Source organism: Lissotriton helveticus, chromosome 10 (assembly GCF_964261635.1).
Source record: "Lissotriton helveticus chromosome 10, aLisHel1.1, whole genome shotgun sequence".
NCBI lineage: Eukaryota > Metazoa > Chordata > Amphibia > Caudata > Salamandridae > Lissotriton > Lissotriton helveticus.
Genome location: NC_136071.1, coordinates 548236082 through 548261320, shown reverse-complemented (window position 1 = coordinate 548261320; position 25239 = coordinate 548236082). Strand labels below are relative to the sequence as shown.

Genomic DNA, 25239 nt, shown 5'->3' with positions numbered 1-25239 from the left:
TGAAAGTTCCAAAACAGGAGTAAGAAATAAGTTACTTACCTGTAACTGTAGTTCTCCAGTATTGTAATCTTGACCACTTGCAGTGTTAGTGTTTTAGGTTTCTTTCTATTAACGGTCAATCCACTATTTTGATAATAGGCAAGGGTTTCGTTCAAAAACTGCTGTAGCCTGATCTTAGTTCTACTTGCAGGGACTAAATCATCTGCGCAGAGATTATTTGACAGCAGGAAACCCCCCAATTTGGGCAGGTGAGCTCACCTCATTTAGCCAGGGCGAGACGTCAGCCAAGAATAGATTAAACAAGGTTGGGGCCAAGACATCCCTGTTTCAAGCCTTGCATGATTTTGATTTTCCTAGTTTAGTGGGAGCTGTCCCCTACCTTGATCTTGACTCATGTATCGGTCTGTAGTGTTTCCAGGGCTCTTAACTGACCATGTGGAATGTGTAAATTTGCCTATTTCCTCCAGAGCCTGCCCCGATCCAGCATGTAGAAAGCAGCTTTAAAATCAATAAAACCTTGCTGGAAGGGGTATTTGTTAATTTTAGCAACATCGGTCAGCATCAAAAGCGCGTAATGTTGGCTGTGGTCCCGCCTTGTTTAGGGAAGCTGGTTTGATACGTAGGAATAATGGAATGTGCCCAGCCAAAATGTTGTAGTTCCTCCATAGAACTCCAGAAGAGTATTTTGCTTCATTATGGATTAAAGAGATTAGGCGGTAGTTTCCAGGGTTGCCCATGTCCATGTCCCTTCCCTATTTGTGTATTGGTGTGAGGATTGGCCCCTTCATGAGAGGAAGATGCTGTCAAGCAGAATGACAGTATTGAAGACCGGGACAAGTTGAGCAGCCCAGAACAATGGATCCTCCTTGTAGATTACTGGAGGAATGCCATACAGGCCTGGTGCATTTTCCCTGCGGCCCTTGTGAATTTGCCTCTGTTGTCGAGGGGCTAAATGTGAACCAGGCTGAGACTTGGGCCCTCTCCCTTTGTGAGGTTTGTGATGAGTTTTCCAGGTCTAGTTTGCTCCTGTGTTGTTCCTCCAGAGGCCTTAGGTTGTAGTAAATGCTCAAGAATTGGCACCAGGTGGTCTCAGGGATATTGGACATGGCCACTCAGAAGGGTTCTGCCGATCACATTTACAGCTCACCTACAGTCAGAGTTGTTTTCTCATATGTCATGCAGCAGCTTAGCCCAGAATGAATTCTGGGATTTCCTTTGGAGTTGCCATTCTACCTTTTTATTTTTTCCTAGATGCCCAATACTTATTCAGGATAGTGAGCTCCATGGGTGACCTTTTGAGGGCACACCAGAGGTGGTTAACTTCCCTTTCGGCCATCCTGATCATAGGATTCTCCTCTCCATGAGTTGACCATACTTTCTTGCTGTTGCCTGTCTATTGGGAGTGACTTAACTGGTTTTGCATTCTGATCTGCAAGATTGTTGGTAAACCTCTCACAGTGGTCAGTGGGGTTTTGCCAGAAGAGACAGTATAGATCACCAATGGTTTAGCACTTTGTGCCAGTGGTGGTGAAGGTGATTTGAAGAGGGAAGGCTGATCTGAAATGTAGGAAGGCTGAAAGGGCCTAAAGATAACTTGCCACAGCAGGGCCTTGCAGGGCTAATGACAAAACAGAAGAACATTCAATAACTGTATTCAGGGGTGCAATTTCACAGAATGACCAGCAGACAACAAACAAAACAGTGGCCTGAATAAAATGATTTGGTTGGAAGCTTGGCGGCCATGATGACATTATCCCCTTCTGGAAGGAGATGAAAAGAAATCAACTGATGCGGCTCAATCTCCACGCATAGGGGTACAGGTTGTGAAGGCTCAGGTGCAAGACTGCTGCAGTGACAGGTGGCTCTCCCAAAGGGGCCGCAAATCAGACGAAATGTGCTGATGGGCAGAAGTTCAAGGTACCATCACTTTCCTCTGCCAGTTTGGAGCCACTAGATGATTTGGGCCCAGTCTCTCAAACTTTTTCAGCACTCTGGACAGGAGAGGGAAGGGAGGACACATGTACAGGAATCCCAATCCCTATGCCAGCAGATGCAGTATCCAAGGGAAATCTGACTTGGGAATGCCAATGCACAATGGTTTTGACATTATGGGTTCTTGGCGATGGCAAACAGATCGAGTCAGGGCTCTCCTCATTTGTGAAAGATAGCCAGTGCCACTTCCAAGTGTAAGCACCACTTGTAAACTGCTAGGCAACGTTTAAAAATCCCGCCAGATGGTGGGTGTTAGACTTGCCATCTTTTGGCATGTTTCCCCTGAGTTTTTGCTTTCTGACCTCCGGTTTTTTACTCTTATTGCGGGCGCAGCTTTCTGCTTTGGGACGTGGAGTTCCCTTACTGATCATCTGCCAGGCGGGCACATGTCATCCTTGCACAAGTTTACAAAGCATTACTGCTTGGACAGAAAAGTCCGAAGAGACTGCTTTTTCGTCCGTTCTGTTCTCCAGGACTACCTGGTGTGAACTTAGTAGGCTGACCCACCTCCCGGGTTGGCATTGCTGGGGTATCTATTCTAAGGTAAGGAATCTATAACTAATGGCCTCTTTCATGTGAACAAGTTACTTACCTTCGGTAACTATGTATCTGTAAGAAACATACATTTGTTATAGATTCCTTACTGCCCTTACCCATCCTTCCCGTTCTGCGAACTGACTTCAAGAGATAGGGACTCCCTTGCAGGGCCCTAGTTTTGTGCATCAGAGGTCAGTGTCTTGCATGGCTCTGCACTTCTGGCGTGGAAAGTCTGGTCAGAACGGACGTCCGCAAGCAGGGGCTGTGTTTAAGTAGACAACCCAACGTCCTCCTGGCGACCCCAACGACGGGCGCGGAGTTGACTTACACCATATACCGACACACAGGGGTAACTCCTACGAAAAAAAATTCTCCGGATCCAGTAGTCCTGGAGAACAGAAAGGCAGAAAAAGCAGTCTCTTCTGACTTGGCTGTCCAAGCAGTAACGCTTTGTAAACTTGTACAAGGATGACCATGTGCCGGCTGGCAGATGTCAAGTAAGGGAACTCCACGTCCCAAAGTAGTAGTGGCGGCTGCCGCCCTGGGAGAGTGGGCACGCAGTCCTTCTGGAGGTTCCTTTTTTTGCCAAAGAATAGCAGATCCTGATGCATAGGACAACCCATCGAGAGATGATACATTTATGCACTGTCTGACATTTCTAGGCGCCCACATAACACACAAAGAGTTGATCATCCACCCGGAAGTCTTTACTGCGGTCAAGGTAAAAGGACAGTGAACATTTTGGGTCCAGAGTGCGGAGTCTCTCCTCCTCTTTGGAAGGGTGTGGAGGTGGGAAGAAGGTGGGCAATGTGATGGTCTGACCTTTGTGTAAAGAGGTAAACACTTTGAGCAGGAAAGAGGGCCTAGTCCGAAGGACCACTTTGTCCGGATGGACAGCAAGAAAGGGAGGTTTGGAAGACAGAGCCTGAAGCTCACGCACCCTGCGAGCAGAGGTGATGGCAACCAGAAAACCAGTCTTTAAGCTTACAAGTCTTAGAGGACAATTATGTAGCGGCTCGAAAGGAGCACACATAAGGTAAGTTAATACCAGATACCAGTCCCATTGGGCCATTACAAAAGGATAAGGAGGAAAGAGGAGTAATGCCTTTCGGAAATCTATTCACAATAGGGGACTTGAAAGAGAAGGCTAATCAGGAAGGCGAAGAATGTTCGAATTATAGCCTTTAAGGGTGCCCAGAGCAGAGGCCTGCTGGGCCAAAGAAAGAATGAAGAGAAGGAACTCCGAAAAAGAGGCAGAAAGGGGATCCACAGCCTTTGCTATGCACCATGCCACAAACTTGTTACATCTACAGGCGTATACCTTTTTGGTGGAGTGACGTCTGGCTGGCAAGATAACATTACAGACTACGCGAGGAAGGTCAAAAGCTGTTAACTGTCGCTGCTCAATCTCCACACAAGGAGGTGGAGGCTGGACAGGTTTGGTGGACGACTGTCCCCTGCTGCGGCAACAGAAGATCCTCCCGAAGAGGCAGTCTGATCGGAGGATCGATGACCATGTGTAATAGCTAGAGATACCAGACTCTTTGTGCCCAATCCTGAGCCACAAGAATGACTTGGGCCCGGTCGAACTTGATGTTCAGGACTCTGAGCAGAAGTGAAATAGAAGACTGCAATTCAACTCGCGACGGAAAGCGTCGCCGAGCAACTGCGGCCTTAGAAATTCCAACACGCAGAAGTGCTGACATTGCACATTCTCTTCGGTGGCGAACAGATCTAACCAAGGCTCTCCCCACTGCTGAAAGAGACCTTGTACCACCTCCAAATTAAGACACCATTCGTGATCCATCATGCACTGGCGGCTGAGTTAGTCTGCCCTGGCGTTCAATGAGTCTGCCGGATGTTGAACCACTAGGGATGTTCCAGCCATGTCCGAAGGCGAAGAGCCTCCTGACATAAGGTCCACGACCGCACCCTGTTTTGTTGCAGTACAACACGGCGGTGAATTTGTCCGTGAACACCTGCACTACTCTTCCGTTGACAGAAGGAAGGAATGGTTTCAATATAAGACGAATCACCAATAGCTCCAGAAGATTGATGTGGAGCCCTGCCTCTCCCATGAGGCCGCCCCATCCCAGAAGAGACTCATCTGTCACCAGTGTGAAGTCTGGTTGGGGAAGGGAGGGATCTGCTGTTGACCCAATCCTGATTTGTTAGCGACCACTGCAAATGGTGTGCAGTGCCCTCCGATATCTGGACGACATCGGAAAGATTCCCCTGATGCTGCGCCCATTGGAACTTCAGGTCCCACTGCAGAGCCTGCATGTGCGTTGTTCACTGTCAGACTTAATTCTATCTCTGTCCACTGTAATTTCAGGGGGGTATGCCATAACGTCGGTGAGGTTGGTATTTAATGGGAGTGGATAACACCTAGTGTACGATGCGACGTTTTTTACAGGGAATGTGTGCCTGTTTCAACCTCAAACGTTCCGTGTTCCGTATGTTGGTTCGCATCCGGAACACGGAACGTTTGAGGTTGAAACAGGCACAATCCCTGTAAAAAACGGTGCATCGTACATAAGGTGTTATCCACTCTCGTTAAATACCAACCTCACCGACGTTTGGGCATACCCCCTGAAATTACATTGGACAGAGATAGAATTACGTCTGACGGTGAACAACTCAGTTTCACCTACTTATTCGCATTGACAAATACACATCAGTCTTCTAGGACCCAGAGAAACTTCTTAAATCCACCGTGGATCTGATCGCACTTCCTCAGCACGTTCATATCGCCCTATGAGTCCTGGGCCCTGCCAGGTCGGAATCATCATTGGCAGAGCGACTTCCCTAGAGACTTTTCTTTGCATCCTAGCCCTGAGGAGTCACGGGATAACAATCCCAATTGCAAAGCACATGTCGGCTCGATTGCTCTAAAGAACATTAAAACACTGCAATTTTCACAGACAATTTTATGATTTTCTTGTTTATCCACAGGCTTTGTTCTTAAATGGATAAGTGTCCACACAGACACATTGTGTTATTTATATTTGTTGTGTGCAAGGGTATCCCGTTGTAAAGTTTTGGTGTGCCGGCCTAGGCTGACACACAATTGGGGGGTTACAGGGCTTATCCGCTGACCCTTTTTGCACCAAACTCCTACTCAAGATTTCCAGACCTATATGCTTCCACATTTAGCAGTGCGCTCTCTCTACCCTGACTAAAAACCCTTCGCAATCACAATACCAGAGCCTGCATGTGCCACCTGGAATGGTCCAATTGCAGAAGGCCATGAGGCCCAGCAGACTCCAGGTCAATCTCACAGAAATCCAGGCTAGAGGTTTAAACATCGGTATCAAAGCTTGAATATCCCGGACTCGCTGCTTGGGAAGATAAGCCAGCAACTGCGCTGTATCCAGAACTGCTCCGATGAAAAGGAACTTTTGATAGGGAATCAGGTGTGACTTCGGCATGTTGATAGTGAACCCCAACGAATGCATGAGGTCCGCCATAGTCTGGAGGTGGGAGACGACAGCCTGCGGCTAGCCCACCTTCAACAACCAGTCTTCGAGATAGCGTTAGACTGGAAGTCCTGATCTGCGCAGATTAGCTGCTGCCACCGCCATCACTTTCGTGAACACTTGAAGGGCGCTGGTAAGGACAAAGGGGAGCACGGTAAACTGAAAATTATCATGGGCTAACGTGAACTGTAGGTAACGCTGGTGGGCAGGCATGACGGGGATGTGAAAATAGGCGTCCTGCAAGTCCAACACTACCATCCAGTCTCCAGGGTTGAGGGCAGGCAGGACCTGAGCTAACGTCAACATTTTGAACTTCCCCTTCTAGAGGAAGAGGTTGACGTCCCTGAGATCCAAGATTGTCCTTCTTGGGCACCAGGAAGTAGTGGGAGATAGCAACCACGACCTACTCTGTAATAGGGACTTGCTCGATGGATCCCCGGCCAAGAGAGCCGTACCTTCCTGACGGAGAAGGGCCAAGTGTGCAATGGAGTGTTGATGGCATGGAGGGAGGGGTAGTATAGAAGGGGAGTGAGTAGCCCCTTCGGACTATCTGCAAAACCCACCTGTCCAACGTGATGGTGTGCCATTGGGCGAGGCGATAGCGGGTCCTGATGCCCACTGGCAACTGGTAGCCCTGGAAGACTTATAGGCTGCTGCCGAGGAGGCACTGGTGGCCTGGCCCACCCGCTGGACCCCAGACCCATGGCGTTGGGTTCCACGTCCCTGGCCGCGCAGCTTGCACCGGCCTGTGGCCCTGAATGGAACGTGGTCGGGCACCCCTTTCGTAACCACGAAAGGGCAAAAGGCAGACTGCGCAGGACAAGAGTTGGTAGTGAAGCCCAAGGATCTGGCCATAGCTCTAGAGTCCTTGAACCGCTCAAGCGCGTTGTCTGCCTTGTCGCCAAACAGGCGATTGCCATCAAAGGGCATGTCGAAAAGAGTTGATTGGACATCCTCAGAAAAGCCAGTAGATCTCAGCCAGGCGTAGCATCGTAGAGCTCCTGAAATAGAAATCGTTCTACCCAGCAAGTCAGCGGTGTCGAGCCCACAGCGTATGGCAAACTTTGCCGCATCTCTCCCTTCTGCGACCACATGGGAGTGTGTGACCCGGGCCTTCTCCGGGCACTGCGGCAGCACCTGCGCAACAGTATCCCACACAGAGTGTAGAGGCCCAAAAGACAAGCGGTGTTCACAGACTGCAGTCCTAAACTGGTGTTACATTCCATATAGGTACCCCAATATAAGCTCACCTAACATCGTAACCCTTCACCTAAATTCTTTCCTACATTACATACATAACGGTTCCTAGGGACTGACCTTTTGCCGAGATACGACACTGCGCAGAGAACGCAGGATTTTCCCTGGTCAGGCCTCATACATTATGCTTGAGGATTCTTGGAAACTCAGCAGGACTACCATCTCCTGTATAATATCTATGTATAAAGTTCATTCCCAACATCATCCAAAATCCGACAAGTGGCACGGCAAGGTAGAACCCCCGGGGAGACCTTTGGGTATAAAAACATCACATCTTGCTGAGACAAGTAGAGGAGATCAGGATTTACCTGCTGACACAGACTTAGGAGAGACGCTGAGGTTCCTGCCTACAGATACTCCAGCTCGCAGTGGTCTAACATCCCTTGCGGGGTGTCCAACTCGAGACCAAGATGGGGTCCCACAGTCTCTCACTTCAGGTAATGGGGTTGACTTTATCCTAGAGGGATTCTTGGCTTAACACCTACATACATGCTAGGTACACTTAGGTACATCTAGTTAGGGTAGTATTGTAGGAGTACGCATCTGTCATGTATTTTATATACTTCCCTGTATAGATGGTTATAGCAAAATGGTAGAGATCTACCATCTTTTTACTTTTAGTGCTTTTAATCACTTATATTTGTTACTCCCTATTGGTTGTTTCAGCGCACCAATTTTACACTAGAATAATAACTTAAATAAATACTTATTAAAAAACTTCCCAACCGTTTATTCTGTGTAACTCTCTGAGGCTGAGTGAGCACGAGTGACTGAACGAAAAGTAGTACACTGTCTCCACGGTCCTGAGGGATCAGGGTTGTTATGTTTGATAGTTGCCAAGAACTATTCTCTCCTTGGTAAGAGGAGTTTCCAGTGGCACTTTGAGCTAGCTGGTACACAGGCCAAAATACCCAGTGGGGGTGTCTAGAATCAATCTGACACCAATCCTGCAGTGTATGTTGTCTAAACGAACAGATCCTATATAAGTTCTATAGGAACTACACAAAACTGGCGGAAGAAAACATCTTCCCAAGATGGTCCAGCTTCTTGGATTCCCTATCTGAGGGAGCAGAAGGAAATGTGACTTTAGATGTTGAGGCTTGGACCACCAAGCTCTCAGGGTTATTGTGATGGGAGAGGAAAATCTCGTCAGCAGGGCGGTCGAGTCGGGTAATCATCCTATCCACAGGAGCCCCTGTACTAGACCTGGACCAGGGGCCTAGAAGGATGTACGTGAGGGTCTCATTGAATGGCAGCAGGGGCTCCGAAGAGGCCGCTGCCAGCTGAAGGACCTCAGTCAGGAGATTAGTCTTGACGCACAAGTTACTTACCTTCGGTAAAGATATATCTGTAAGAAACATTAGTTAGTGATAGATTCTTTACCTTAGAATTAACCCCAGGCGTCAGACTGGATCCAGAAAGTTTTAGTCCGCAGTACCCCTGCACGTCAGAAGGTGGAGTCGTGCGGCTCCACGTCAGTCGTTGGCATCGTGGTCACGGATTAGACGTCGCGCAGGGCCTCCTGACATGGGGTCCACGATCCCACCCCGCCCTGTTTGTTGCAGTACCACATGGCAGGGGTATTGTCTGAACACTTGCACTACTCTCCCCTTGACAGAGGAAAGGAATGCCTTAAGTGCAAGTAGGATCACTCGGAGCTCCAGAAGTTTGCTATGGAGCCTGGACTCCACCGGAGACCAGAGCCTGCTGATCACAGTCTCTCCAATGTGGCTGCCCCATCCCAGGAGGGACGCATCCGTCACCACCGTGTGTTCCGGTTGGGGAAGGGAGCGGGTTCTGCCGTTGATCCAATGCGGTTTGTGAGCCACCACTGCAATTGTTGTGCAGTGCCCTCCGAGATCTGGACTTAATCGGACAGGTTCCCCTGATGCTGCGCCCACTGAAACTTCAGGTCCCACTACAGAGCCCGCATATGTCATCTGGCATGATCGACCAGCAGGATGCAGGAGGCCATGAGGCCCAGCAGGCTCAGGGTCATCCTGACCAAAACCCAGGATAGAGGCCGAAAGATCGGAATCAGAGCCTGAATATCTTGGACTCGCGGTTCAGGAGGATAGACCAGAAAGTGCATCGTATGCAGAACATCTATGATAAAGAGGTGCTTCTGAGAGGGAATCAGGTGCTACTTCAGCACATTGATGGAGAACCCCAGCAAATGCAGGAGGTCGGCCGTAGTCTAAAGGTGGGAGACGACTGTCCGGGGCGAGCCCGCCGGCAGGACAGGTATATAGAAATATGCGTCCTACAGATCCAACGCTACCATCCAGTCTCCAGGGTCAAGGGCAGACAAGACCAGAGCCAGAGTTAACATCTTGAACTTCTCATACCCCGGAGAAGCGATTGTCATCCCTGAGGTCCAAGATAGGATGCTGGCCCTTGTACTTCTTGGGCACCAGAAAGTAGTGGGAATAATAACCACATCCTACTTCTGGCGCAGGAACGCATTTATGGCCCCCTTGGCCAAGAGGGCCGCGACTTTCTGTCGAAGAAGTGCCAAGTGATCCCCAACATGCGGTGGTACTGGGGTGGCATGGCTGGAGGGGTAGTTTCGAAGGGGAAGGAGTAACCCCTTCTGATTATTTGTAAAACTCACCAGTGGGGGGAGGTGTGGCGAATCCTGCCGCCCACTGGCATGTGATGGGCCTGAAAAACCGGACTAGGAAGGTTTGGAGGCAGTGGTGGCCAGGGTGGAGGTGGACTGACCCGCCCGCTGGCCCGACCCACCTCGGTGGGTCCCACATTCGCGCGAAGACTGTTGTTGCGTAGGCCTGTGGCTCTGAAGCGAACATGTCAGGGTGCCCCTTCCGTGGCAGAAGGCGGAGGAGAGCGCGTGCCGGTAAGGCCCAGGGACTTGGCCGTAACCCGCGTGCCCTTAAAGCACTCCAACGCACTATCTCCTTTGTTGCCGAAAAGGCAAATGCCATCAAAGGGCATGCCCATTAGAGTGTTCTGGACATCCCCAGAGAAACCAGTAGTCCTCAGCCTGGCGTGGCGACGGAGCGCCACGGTCATGGACATCACCCTGCCCAGCGAGTCGGCAGTGTCAAGGCCACATCGAATTGTGAACTTTGCTGCATCCCTCCCTTCAGCAATAGCTTGAGAGAGCACTGTCCGGGCCTCCTCCGGACACAGAGGCAGCACTTGCGCCACCATATCCCACACAGAGTGGGAATAACGGCCCAAGAGGCAAGCGGTGTTCACAGCCCGCAGTCCTGAACTGGCAGAAGAAAAAATCTTCTTACTGAACTGTTCCAGTTTTTGATTCCCTGTCCGGTGGTGTGGAAGGGAATTTGTTCTGGGATGCCGAGGTGGGGTGTTGGGAAAGTAGAAGGGGGTCGCCTGGGGCCGGGTGATGGCATCTGGCCACGTTCCTATCCACAGGAGACCCGGTGTTGGGCCTGGAATGGGTGCCCAAAAGAACGTCCGAAAGTGCATCATTAAAGGGCAGCAGTGGCTCCGCAGAGGTAGCCGCCGGTTGAAGCACTTCTGTCAGGAGGTTAGTCCCGATGGCCACTTTAGGGAGATTGAGGTGGAGGCCCTTGGCTGTTCTTCGCAACACCACTGCTTAACTTGCACCCTCCTCCGTAGCCACGGTAGGATAAGTTAGCATGCCAAAGTCAGGAGAGGTAGCAAGACCACTGGCATCCCCCAGCTCCTCTGTCCAGTCTGGGTCAAACTCACATTGTGCTGCAAGAGGGTCCTCAGACCCCTCCAAGTGCTCTCCTTCCTCCGAAGGCTGATGAACAGGCGGAAAATAAAGAGACTGGACGTAGGGATAGTAAGGTCCCATCGTTGTCTGAATCTGCGCAGAGCGATGCCGTTCCGGCGCAGTGTCCACATCGGGGCTGAAATCGGGGACAACGAAGTAGCACAGGCGACGTCGGAGGTGGTGCCGGTGGGGTCGACGTCGCTGGAGGTGTCACAAGGTCAACCGGCGTTGACCGGAATCCATGCCAGAATCCAAGGGGGCCCTGCGGCGCCGGGCAGGAGCCAGATCCGCCGACAGTAATGGGCGAGGTCCCCCTATCGGGCCCACGGTGCCCGACGGCCCAAAGAGGCGAGCCATGGCTGACTAATACCTGCAGCTGGGCCGGAGTCGCAGACGGACCCAAGAAGGGCAGGTAGGCCGACGGGGACTGCGAAGGCTCAGCTGGAGCCACAGGGGAGTCACCACCCTCAGCCGCGTCACATGACTGGCGAGGGGAAGTCTGAGAGCGATGTCACTTCGACTTCTTGTGGTGCTTCATCTTACCTGGCGCAGAGTGCGAAGACTTCGATCCCGACGAACGATGGTGGTGGCTCGACCGCCCATGGGACTGGGACCTAGAACGGCACGGAGTCAAATGTCGGGCTTCAAGCAACTTTCGGGAGCGCTCCCATAAAAGCTTCTGCGCCATGGCCCGGCAGTAAGGGTACGACTTGGGGTCGTGGTCGTGCCCCAGGCAGTAAAGACACACAGTGAGGGTCTGTCACCGATATCATGCGTTGACAGTCCACGCAAGACTTGAAGCCGGGCATTCCTACTGCGCCAGGAGTCGATAGACTCGAAAAACACAGTCAAAAAGTGACTGAGGGTACTGCTATCTCTTGATCTGCGCTTGCTGACACGGAAAATGAAAGAACTGACGTAAGCGCGCGAGGGCGCATCTAAGTAGCTGCTGCGATGTCACCAACGACAGACACGGAGTCGCATGACACCACCTTCCGACACACAGGGGTACTGCTAACGAAAACTTTCCGGATCCCTTCTGACGCCTAGGGGTAATTCTAAGGTAAGGAAAATGTTGCTTCTTTCAGATTGCCACATAGGAAGCTCAAGACCCAATGCCTCAGCCACCCTATGCAACACCACAGCTTAAGAGGCTCCCTCCTCCATGGCCACGGTAGGGGGAGAAAGCATGCCAAGGTCTGGGGATGTAACCAGACCACTGGCTTCCCCCAACTCCTCACTCCCGTCTGGCTCCACGAGCTGATCTGCCTAAGGATCAACAGAACCCTCCCAGTCCTCCTCACCTTCCTCTGGCTGGCACTCAGGGAGATGAGGGAAACCAGGGGAGAACAGTGGTACAAAAGTACCGGTCGACGCCAGTACCGCCGTCCGTCGGCGCCGGTACCGCCATCCAACGGCGCCGGTACTGGCGTCCGTCGGTGCCGGTACCTGCGTCCGTCGGGGCTGGTACCCGTCGGTGCTGACACCGAACTCGCTCAGCACCAGTAACCGAGTCGCTCGCCGCCACCACCAGAGTCGCTCGCCGCCGGTACCAGAGTCGCTCGCCGCCGGTACCAGAGTCGCTCGCCGCCGGTACCAGAGTCGCTCGCCGCCGGTACCAGAGTCGCTCGCCGCCGGTACCAGAGTCGCTCGCCGCCGGTACCAGAGTCGCTCGCCGCCGGTACCAGAGTCGCTCGCCGCCGGTACCAGAGTCGCTCGCCGCCGGTACCAGAGTCGCTCGCCGCCGGTACCAGAGTCGCTCGCCGCCGGTACCAGAGTCGCTCGCCGCCGGTACCAGAGTCGCTCGCCGCCGGTACCAGAGTCGCTAGCCGCCGGTACCAGAGTCGCTCGCCGCCGGTACCAGAGTCGCTCGCCGCCGGTACCAGAGTCGCTCGCCGCCGGTACCAGAGTCGCTCGCCGCCGGTACCAGAGTCGCTCGGTCCCGGTACCGGCTCGGTGTCCAAAGCAAGGGGGAGGCCAGGGTCACCGCCGGTCAGGGACACACCAGCGTCAAAAGCGGCAGAGGCGTCGTCAGAGGTATCGGTGCCGGAGGAGGTCGACCGGGACCGAAATGGATCCAGTCCTGGATCCCTAGGTGCCCTGAAGCACCGAAGCCGCTGGCATCAAAGGTCTAGAGCCCCCAACCGAGTCCACGGGGCCCGGAGGGGTACAGACGGAGTCGGACTGTATAAAGATAGAGTGGAGAGCTTCGTAAAAAACTGACGAAGCTGGGCAGGGGACGCTCTAGGTAAGGGAAGGAAGCTCGGAGCCGTTCCAGTAGGCTCCGCAGGTGGAGCCGAAGGACGGTGGCCTTCCGCATCCCGCTTCGTGTTGGCCGACGGACGGGGAGAACGCAAAGAGCAACTGTGCTTCTTCGCCTTCTTTTTGTGCTTAGACTTACCCGAAGACTTCAATGAAGAGTGATGGTGATAACTTCGAGGAACAGTGATGGTGGTGACTCCGCGACCGGTCCTGCGACCTCCCTCTTGACTGGGACCTCATGCGGCGGGGAGCCAGGCCTCAAGAAGCTTTAGGCATCACTCCGCCAAAGACTTCATGACCCAACAGTTGGAGCACGACTTCGGGTCGTGGTCGCGCTGCAGGTACCAAAGACACATGAGGTGTGGGTAAGTGACCGATATCCGCTTGTGACAGGAGTCACAAGGCTTGAAGCCGGTCTGTGGATGTGACATACCTCCGTGCACCACAAGTCGAATGACTCAAAAAAATAAGTCAACAAAAGTCGGAAAAACTCTAGTCACAAAATGACTATGGGTACCGCCCTCGCCGGTACAGCGCTGGCTGGCGTGGAAAAAGAAAGAACTGACAGCGCGCAGGGGAGGTGTCTCATTCTGGCGAACACGACGCAAACGACCGACGCGGAGTCGACTGACGCCACCTACCGACACTCAGGGGTACTGCTGAAGAAAAAATCTCTGGCTCCAGTCTGACGCCTTGGGGTCATTCTAAGGTAAGGAATCTATAACAAATCGTCTCTTTCAGCTATGTTTGATAACAAACATGACAGGGTTTGTCACAGCCAGTTTAATGATCGCGTAATGACGCATGGCCACTAAGTATCGTAATGGCTGATGCACTTACCCGGGAGAACGGACTCCGAAGGTTGCAGGGGTGTCCTGCTCATGCAGGGGCACCCTCACACTTATAACACACAGACCCCTGCCTTCAAGATTGAAAGGCCTGGTTTAGGGGTGACTTATATGTTTTAAGTGCAGTGACCTTAGATACATGGAATCCTATAGCTTTCACAAGTGGTGCTAGCACCAGCTTACACAGGCTGCAATGGCAGGCCTGCAGTTAAAGTTTGAGTGGTCCCTCATGGGTGGCATAATGCATGCTTCAGCCCATGAGGGACCCCTGGTGTACCTATGCCCTGTGTACCTCAGTAACATACTAGGGACTGATAAGGGTAAACTAGTGTCCAATCTGGGATGTACCCAAGTACTTACCATACCAATTTAGGGGAGAAAGCACAGAGACTGGGGTCCTGATTATCAGGATCCCAGTCAGGCTAGTCAGAAACAGCATAGCGCCAGGCAAGAAGTGGGGGTAACCATAAAAGCAGATCCTACTTTCCTACAAAGGGTAAGAAAAGCTTGGTCCCCAGGAGCAGGGCATTAGTTGAAGCAATCGTCCTGTGCACAGGAAACCATGTGCAGGGCTTGGCACATGCCCCCAGCAGGACTTCAGTGAGGTCTTCATTAAAATGAAGAGGTTCTGTGGAGTTTACTCCTGGATGAGGCACCTCTCTCAAGACGTTTGTCCGGACCACCACTGAGGGCAGTGTAAGGTCCAGGACCTAGGCCGCCCTACTCACGACTGTGGCAAACAAAGCCTCTTCCTCCCTAACCACCCTAGGAGGAGAGACTAGGCCAGTGTCTGGTTCCTCATACCAGTAATCCTCAAGCTCTTCCAGGGGGTCGGATTAACCAGAAGCATACTCAGATCTGACCCAATTGTATTCCTCACCGTGCCCATCAGTAAAGGGAGGCACTGTCCCCAACTGAGGGTCATGTTCCAGTCGGCGGTTGTCAGGCGACGCCAGTCTGGCTCCGTATCGGAGTTGGGTATAACGACATCAGTGACGCAGGGAACACTGTCACTAGAATGTGTTCCAGGGAAGGTTGCAGCTACACAACTGGAGAGATTCTGGATACAGGAACAGATCCAAAGGGCCCAACTAGAGCAGAGGGTGAACAGCCCACTGGAATCAGGTTACAGAGGTGTAGAGGGGTTTGCCTGCCCAAATATGAGGCTCATGGCCTCATAAAATTCTTTCACCTGCTGGGGGCGTGGGGATTTGTTTGGGGGGGGGCACTCACAGAAGTTCTTGGAGGTGCGGAGCGCAGCAGATCCATAAACAGGGTCTGCAGCTGACGCAAGGGAGTGGGGCCTAGATTGTCATTCCCATGCCTTGTTCAAAGACTTGGACCGGCACTATGAAGTCAAAGAGCGCTTCGACTTCTTGAAACCTTCCTAGCAACAGGGACCTAGTCATCTGGGGGCCAGGAGCTTCAATGAGCGCTCTGAACTTTTTCATGTCTCGGCTATTAGGGCAGGCTTGGAGGCATGGCCCAGCTACAGGCACCAAAGGCAAACCAAGTGGGGACCTGTCACAGACATTGCCTGTGCCAAGATCCATAGGGTTTAAACACCACAAGTTTTTGTTTTAGGAAGCACCCTAACAGCACACTGGAAGCTGAGCTCAAATGAATTTTGATAAAAGGTAAAAACCAAATAGTCCAAAAATGAACTGAGATACCGCTCTCCGGATCTGCGCTGATGGAGGAAAGAAAACGGATGTCAGCGCACTGAGGTGGTGCCTATATAGGCACTGCACACGTCACTTCCCGCATGGATGCCTCCGACACAGAGCCGATCAACGCCACCTACCCACGTGCAGAGGTACTGCTCAAGATTTTCTGGATCCAGTCTGATGCCTGGGAAATATTCTAAAGTAAGGAATCTGCAGCTAAAACTATCAGATAAAAAATGAATCCTGTGATGTGGTGATACTGAGATTATCAAACGCCCAATTGAAGAACCTCTGCAATGTCTCCTTGTACCTCAGTCCTGATGTACTACTTAGAACCCATATGTTCAAGCCGAACAATGTGTAGAGACAGCAATTCAGGACCATCCAAGCACTGAGTCACACCCTCCATTTTTTATTTTGATCATAAATATTCCTCTAGAATAGAGGGGAGTAGAGGGGAGTAACCTAGGTAGGTTGGAACCACCAAAGAAATGACTCGAAGATAGAGGTAGAGAGACTCACCCTAGTGAACTGAGACTTGGGTAAATGTTCTACTCCCAGAGGGAAAGCCTCGCACGATCTTTCACACAGTCTGGGTTACTTCTACAGTAAAACAGCGGCCCTGGAGCTCAGTGTACAGCAGAGCAAACGGGCTAGACTCAAAGGAATAGGAAGTTTCAAAAGATAAGGGTTTGTCTGCTGCCCGGGGAAATATTGTCTTGCATCAAGGTATTTTCATGTTCCCATGTTAACTTGCACTACCTGATTAGGTGCAGTGAGGGTACTCTCCATGAGGGGGATAGCAGTGGAGGGCTGCATGTAGCCGGCAAAAACGGTACAAAGTACCGGGCCCATTGCCAAGGCCTTGAACTTTAATACAAACTCATCTTCCTAATGATGAAATAAAAAGCATCCTTTGAGATTGGTACTTCATCTGCACACAAGCCAGTTGAGGTTCTACGGAGCCCTTGCACCTAAATTACCATAGGGAGCACAGATATGCACATAATGATTGTCCCCATGCAAGAGACTCAAGGTTTATGTGGGACAGTTGCAGCTTACAGCCTGTGAAATGACAGATATGGTTTAAAGCCAGAGTTCTGAAGCATGACCTACTGAAGCTGAAGGAAGAAGATAGACGGAAATCATCCAAAAATTCTCAACAATCAATTTTAAAGGGCGTCAGGGGCAAACTACAGAATTAAGAATTACCCGAGCAAAGGGGAAGCAGTTCTGATCCACACTGGTCGATGGAAAAAGGGAGCTAGCGAGGGGTCCATACATGAAGGGAAGGGGTGTGCTAATCATGCATGTGCAATGCAGAGACAAAAAACTTAAGCAACCACTGTAGAAGTAATGTTAATATTCACCAGTAGCTGGTTATTCACAAGTTGAAAACTCAACAGAGACAAAATATAACAGAACATTCAGCAAATTTCTCTAACAATGGGTACCCTCTACATCACCATCCCAAAAGAGGTGCATTTCGGGTTTTAGGTTAGTTTACATATTAAGTATAACAATGGCAAACATTTTGTTTTTAATTTTTTGCACTTATGACAAAGCACTATCCAAAACGTAAAACTCACCTGTTCCCGTAGAAATTTTGACTCTGGGGAACGTATGTTGCATGTTGGCTTTTTAGCCTTTTCCTTTCCATCTCTTTCCAGCTGTCTTCACTCCATTTTCTCTTAGCTTTTGCTTCCTCTTGTTTCTTTACCACATAATCGGCATATGTCTGGATTCGATAACTTTCAGCATACTGGCTCGTGTTCACAGCTACCAGGAAAAAATAACCATTTTTATAATCTTAAGCAAGAATCACCATGCCAAATACTTAGAAGTGGATATAAGAGTAGCCTAAAACAAAGACGAGATGATATCCTCAAACTCAGTATGAAGAAGTGGAAAAGATTTAAACAAACTGCTCTAAGGAATAACATGAAAAAGGAGAAATTCTAATAAAGTATGAAAGTTAAAGAGTTTGGTTGTAGAATTAGCTGTTAACGGAATACACAAGCCTTCTGATTGATTAATAGCACGGTAGCGCTTGGGTGTGTATCGACTCCTGTTGCAAGGATACTTTTTAAACCTGCTTAGTTTTTAAAATTGTAAAAGTGTGTATTGAAAATTGTTTGGTACCTTGCCAGTTATAACGCTGACTCCCCGGTCCACCGCAGCTAATCTATGCTGATTGAGTGGAGGGAGGAATAGCGCTCTCACTTCCTGCTTGTCCCTTGGCGGGCGGCCATCTTCAGAGGGTGACGTTCTAGTCTTCCCTCCCTCCCTGACTATTTAGGGCTCTGGACACTCGCGCTCGTGCAGATTGATTAATAGCACGGTAGCGCTTGGGTGTGTATCGACTCCTGTTGCAAGGATACTTTTTAAACCTGCTTCGTTTTTAAAATTGTAAAAGTGTGTATTGAAAATTGTTTGGTACCTTGCCAGTTATAGCGCTGACTCCCCGGTCCACCGCAGCTAATCTATGCTGATTGAGTGGAGGGAGGAATAGCGCTCTCACTTCCTGCTTGTCCCTTGGCAGGCGGCCATCTTCAGAGGGTGACGTTCTAGTCTTCCCTCACCTCCCAATCTATAAATACCCTGTCTCCTCGCGCAGCGGGAGCGCCATTGACGCGCCTAAGAGGCGCCAAAGAGAAGCCAGTCTGCGCCAGTCCGCGTCCAGACGCTTCCAGCTTTCAGCTATAGGTTAGTTTGGACATCATGGCAGGAAATTGCCTTACTTACAGTTCCTTTGGTCTTCGCACATTATGTCCCCTTACCAACCCTCTGTGCCTCCACTCGATTCTCCCTACTAACACAAGGTCCTACTGTAAATCATGTGCCTGGAGCACATCTCCCGTTTATACCGAAAACCCCCAATCCTCACACAAATGGAGAATGTTTCTCCTTAATTGTAGTTCCCTATCTAAACACCATACTGAACTTTCTATGTTGATAGAAGAGCTTAATCCGGAGGTTCTCTTCTTGACAGAGACCTGGCTTCAGTTAGAAAGTGATCCGACTACTGTGTGGGCGATTCCCCAGGGCTATACTCTCAAACGATTAGATCGTCAGTTAGGTAGAGGTGGTGGTCTGGCTATTGTTTATAGAGACACGTATAAATGCCGCATCACCTCTTCCACTATACCAGGGTGTGAGATCCTATATTTTATTTTAGAATTTTCTCCTACCACCACCTTTTCTGGCATGTTAGCCTATCGACCTCCTGGTGCCCTTAGCAACTTTGTCTCTAACATAACAGATATTGTCGCCAATGTCTTACTTACCTCGGCAAATTTTACTTTGCTGGGTGATTTTAATATACATCTGGACGACCCTTGTGACGCACCAGCTAACAACCTCCGATCTAATCTTCAGGCCATTGATTTACGCCAAAAGGGCTTCCTTGCAACACACAACAAGGGACACCTTTTGGACCACATCTATAGTAATCTAGATAACTTAAAGGTTGAGACCCCTATTTCACTACCTTGGACTGACCATCTTTTAATACCTTTCTCTTGGTCCATAAGTCCCCTCCCCACCTCGCACAAACTCAATAAACATAAAGGAAGGAAATGGTCCTCACTTTCGCTCCCTGATTGGGAAAGGGCCCTCACTAAACACCTACCCCAGAGGTCCACCAATCCCAACACCGCCACGACTAATTTTGATAATTGGATCTGTGGTACTCTTGACCAAGTCCTCCCTATGATTACCTTGAAATCAATAATAAGATCCAAAGTCGCTCCATGGTATACACCTGATCTTAGAACTATGAAGCTAACCTGCCGCAAATTGGAGAGAGCTTCGAGCCAGAACCGCTCACAACAGAGGAAGGCTGAATACAGAGCTGCCATAAAGCTCTATAAAAATGAAATCAAAATTACACAATCTCATTTCTACGAGTCAAAAATTAATTTGGCCGCTGATGCCCCTAAGGAAATTTTTAAAATAGCAAAGTCTTAAATTTCTCCCTCCTCCGAGCGTCCATCACCAGACGGTGCACAGACCCGCTGTAACGATCTGGCCACTTTCTTTTCTCAGAAAATTCAGGCCATTTACTCTTTATTTACCATCGGTAGCAATGTTACAGAACCCATCTCCCCTACTGTTGCCAACCATCCTGGTCTTCTTAACAAATTTCCACTCCTCGACCTCTCTACATTAGATAGGTTGATCCCTAAGATCACCTCGGGATCCCCTAACGATCAAGCACCCCCCCAGACTCTTATTAAGGTCATGAACATCCTCCGTCCGGTCATTCTGGATGTCCTTAATGCTTCCATCACCTCCAGACCGTTCCTCCCCCTTGGAAGTGTGCAATGGTTAGAGCTTTACTGAAAAAGCCTACACTGGACCAGAACAACTTGGCCAACTATTGCCCTATCTCCTTACTTCCTTGGATGAGTAAACTGCTTGAGAGGCACATCAATAACATCTTAGTGGACTATCTAGAAGCCAACACTCTGCTTCGTGCCTCTCAGACAGGGTTCCGTCCCCAGCACGGAACTGAAACTGCTCTTTTGGCGGTGACTGAAGAGGCCAGAGCCGTGCTGGACCAGGGAGGAAAGGCCGCCATCATACTACTTGATCTCAGCACCGCATTCGACACGGTCAACCATGCCATATTATTACAACGTCTGAGTGGCTTGGGCGTGTCGGGTGCGGCCCTGGAATGGCTTACCTCCTTCCTGGATGATAGATTCTTCCAGGTGTTTGAGGGCGAGACAGTTTCCCCTAAGCATCCACTTAGTTGTGGGGTCCCTCAGGGCTCCTCCCTGAGCCCCACCCTTTTTAATGCCTACATGGAACCTCTAGAAAGGATAGTCCATCCCTTTGGTGTGCGTATTGTTACCTACGCAGACGACACCCAACTGGTAGTCTCTCTTGACCACTCTGAGGGGTCGTCTTCCACCTTAGGTCCCTGCCTAGAGGCGGTCGCCAGATGGATGCAATCTTCCTGTCTTAAGCTCAACGGGGAGAAAACCGATATTATGCTGTTGGGCAATCCTTCTCCATCTGCCCTAGCATCCATCTGGCCCACATGTCTCGGCCTCCCCCCCCCTCCCAAATCTCAGATCAAGAGCTTGGGAATTTGGTTAGACAAGGCGCTTGATTTCTCAGCCCAAGCTATTAAAACTGCCTCCACGTGCATTGGCTGATGAAAATGCTCCGTAAGGTGCTCCCTCTGCTCCCATTCCAGGCCAGGAGAGTCATCGTCCAGGCCCTGATTCTCTCTCGCCTGGACTATGGGACCGCTCTTTATATAGGAGCCCCGGTAGCAGTTATCCACAGGCTTCAAGTTACACAAAACTGTGCTGCTTGGCTATTGTATAACATCCCCCGCTGGCAGTCAGCTAAGAAAGCTCTGAAAGAGCTTCACTGGCTTCCAGTGACGGCCAGAGTACAGTTCAAGGCCATGTGCATTGTGCACAAATCATTCCATCGCACTGGCCCGGCAATTCTTCACCCTGTGGTTACGCCTTACGCACCGTCTAGAGCCTTGCGCTCTAGCTCTCTTCAGCTCGTAACCACAACTAAAATTAACAAGGCCCGCTGGGGCGGCCGCTCCTTCTCTCATGCCGCGGCCAAAATTTGGAATTCCCTCCCCCTCGCCTTGCAAGAGAACAATAATCGCATGTCCTTCAGAAAGGTTTTAAAAACGCACTTGTACGCAAAAACGTGTTGATCTACCCGGTGCCCGCCACAAAAATTTCAGTCTAAAGCGTTGCGAGGCCTCCGGGTAGTTACGCGCTATATAAGTGCAATTTTTCATTTCATTTCATTTCTGTTAATCTACCACACTTATGACTGAAAAAATAACAAAACTCTTCAGCATCGCTAGGTTTAGAACTTTAAGGGGTTGTACTATTTCGACCCAGCATATTTTTAAATATGCATAACGTGTGTAACTAGCCCATAAGTAAGTGGGAGTAGGGGGCAAGGAAAGAGGTCATTTCCCTGGCCCCACTATTTTTGAGGGCAACATTCCTCATTTATTTGTCGATTTAAAAGGCAAAGCAGCCGGTAAGTGACACAGAGAAGCCACATATAAGCGCCACCCCTGGCGCTGAAGTCAGTTTAATAAACTTTTTAATTCTGAGCCCTGTGACACCGAGTATAACAAATAGTCCAAGAGAATGTGCTGATCTCGAACTTGGGATTTTGAGGTGTTAAGTGTTCTCCACAGAACAGTGAGGAATCTGAAGTTAGAGTGTCAACTGGAAAGAGCATTACTGAAGGGAAGTAACTTGGTTTTTAATGGATATTTATAATCGCAGGTTCCTCATTTCTAGAATAGGTACCACAGCAGTGCTTCCCAATGGTGGAGGGTCTTGGGAGTGGACTCAAACATGGAAGTCCTGCAGGACAGACTAGGCACAGTGGCCTCTCCACCACCCTGACTGTCAAGGCAGTAGTGCTTTGAGCACGTGTGTCGATACACCCATGTTGCAGCCTAACAGATGTCTAATGTACAAGGAAGTCCTTCCATGGGTCTTCTGTAGTCCCAGGAGTGAACTGGAGAGTGGAAAGGAGGTCAACATGTATACCTGGGTTAATCCTTTTAAGTGGGAGAACCTTCTAGACTACCACCACATCTGTTTCTGGAAGTGTCCTTCGTTCCCCTGCCCAGGCTATAGGGTGATAATAGCCTGGTGTCAAGTTCCTTTCGGAGTGTGCTTGAGGCAGCCCTTTGAAATGTAAGAGGGATAGGGAACAGATCCACCCCACCCATTGTGGCAGGATGATCCATCCTTCTAACACCTATTCCCCTTTTTTCTCACTGTCTGGGAGGAATACACAAAGGCCAACTATTCACAGTCAAGTGCCCCATGACAGGCTTCAAATGGTTAGACCACAAAAAGGCCAACTTTCAAAGAGGCATTTTCAGAATTGTGGGTTAAAATTAGACTTTACCATTAGAGTATTTTACATTACAATTCATTTGAGATCAAACATGAGATTTCTACCTGTTCTCAATCAAACGTTTTCACTCATTAAAATGTGATACAGCAACCCAATCTTATCCTACAGGAGAGGCAGGCCTCACAATAGTGAAAAACGAATTTGGGAGTTTTTCACTACCAGGACATGTAAAATTTGAAAACGCATGTCCTACCTTGTAAATAGAATGTACTCTACCCTATGGGCTGGTTAGGGCCTACCTTAGCGGTGACATATATACTAAAAATTGAGGTTTAGGCTTGGCAAAAGGGTTTTTGGTAGTTTAAAACTGTGCACAGACTGCAATGGCAGGTCAGAGGCTGGTTTTAAAGGGTTACATAAGTGGGTGGCATAATACTTTCTGGAGGACAACTAGTAGCATTTAATATACAGTCTCTGGGTACCCAGACTGCCACTTTACTAGAGACTTATAAGCAAATTAAATATGCCAATAGGGTTTAAGCCAATTTTACCAAGTTTAAAGGAGGGAACACAAGAACTTTAGTAATGGTTAGCAGTGGTAAAGTGCACAGAAATCTGAAGCCAACAAAAAAAGAATTCAGCAAACATGAGGGAAGAAGGTAAAATGTTTGGGAGAAGCCCACACAAAGGCTGTCAAATCTAACAGCATCTATCTACTGATTCTCTGGCCAGCATGGCTCCTCCTTTGTGGGAAAAAGTAATCCAATCAAACAATTCAACAAAGCAAACATGGAAATGATGCAGTGGAGTGTGGTGGAAACAGAAAAGGATGAGGCTTACTACTATGACAAGATAAATAATTCACTCTTTATCCAAAATTCAGTCAGCTCAAGATATTCCTAAATAACATTTATTTAGTGTAAGACTATTGAGCAATTCTCGCCTATTTGATCAACGGGTAATCATTTTTTTTTTAGTAGACATGACTTGGGAAATTAATCATCAGCATAGTATGAACTAAACACTGCTCTTAATGTATCAACCTCTGGCTTGTCAAAATAATGTATTGCAATGAACAAACAAGTTACTGCCTTAGGAAAAATGTAAGACCATATGTCCTCAACTGATAAACGGATCAAACTTAATATACTCATTTGGGCCCCAAGGAGATGCTAAGAGGCTACAAAAAAAAATCTGTGGCTCATGTTTGGGATCTTCAATATTAGATAAGCTTTAAAACAACTTGAATATAATACAATCAATGGTGGAGAACTTTGAAGGGGATTTAAAATAAATCACAAGTAGAACTAGTAGTTTCAAGTTTATTTATTCAAGTGTTCGGTCTTTGGAAAAACCATTACAACAAGCAAAATGTTTTGCGGCATACAGTCATCATAATAAAAAATCATTAATACAATTTTAAAACAATTAGTTCCTGTTTCACATTCTTCTTACGAGAAATAAAATTCCTGTTAAAATTGAGAAAACGGTATCATACTAAAAAACCCTTTGTAAGGCAGTTCATTTTGTTTACAAGTTGTTTTGTTGTATTCCAGTAATTCTAAGAATCTATTTGGGTTTTCACAGGATTTCGACCTATTTCCTTTAAATACAGATTTAAAATGTTTACCCCCCACACAGACTAGGGGGTTTGAGGTCCTTCCTAGCCAGGTGATTACTGCTTCTCTACTTGTACGAATGTTCATGTTAAATATTTCTTTTAATAATAAATTCCTTTCTTTTAATAACTTTGGGCAGGCGCAGAAAATATGTTAGAGAGATTTATGTTTATAGTCACACAGTCTGCAGTCTCGGTTGTGCCTTTGATCTTTCCATGAAGGGATGAGATCCTTTGTTTCCAACATGCCAAAAAGCAATCTCATATATTGATGTTTTAAAGCCAATGAGAAATAAGCTGATAAATATTCCTGAGGTTTCATTGTACCATATGAGCTGATCCCCGTCCAGGCGTAACTTCTTTGTAATAAAATGTTCTCAACTGTCAAATGCGACAGAAGTTTTATTGTTGAATTGATTAATTTGTTAAAGGTCTTTTACCCAAATCTGGAGTTCCAGATGTCTTGCGCACCGAGGTCCTATATCACCTGGTTTAGATAGCAGCCCCAGGATCCTTTAATTTTATTTACTTTTTGCCTATTTTTTTCCAGCACAAATAGTCGAAGGAATCTTTTTCGGATGCATGCAGCCTCCAACATAATGTAATGAATACACCTTTACTACAGAATATTTGATTAAGCAGACCAAACTCAAGTTGGACTTGGGCCGATGATGTACTTTGCTTAATATGAAAAACATTTTTATAAACTTTTGTTTGTATTTTGTTCAAAGCTGGGATTTCACGACCCCTCATTTCTGTTCCATAGGTCACTGTTGGTATTAGCTGTGCAAGCATAACAGACAGTAGGTTGCAGTGGGATGGACAGCTTAATTTCTTTTTTATTAGTTTGAAGCCATATAGAAGTTTTGGGGTTTTGGTCCGCATTGTGGAGATCTGTGATTTGTAGCTCATTATTTGTTCAACCTTGAATCCGAGATATTTATATGAAGCAGCTACCTCTAATTTTTTCCCATCGAAG

General features: G+C 48.8%; 1 protein-coding gene across 2 annotated transcripts in view; it reads right to left on the bottom strand.

Moving 5' to 3' along the window:
- The window catches only part of PARN (poly(A)-specific ribonuclease), a 637089-nt gene that overhangs the window by 59883 nt on the left and 551967 nt on the right, over positions 1-25239 (bottom strand). For both annotated transcript variants that reach the window (XM_078663093.1, XM_078663092.1), the window contains exon 22: positions 17362-17551. In XM_078663093.1, coding sequence (XP_078519219.1) covers positions 17362-17551 — 190 coding nt within the window. The remainder of the gene's footprint in view (positions 1-17361; positions 17552-25239) is intronic.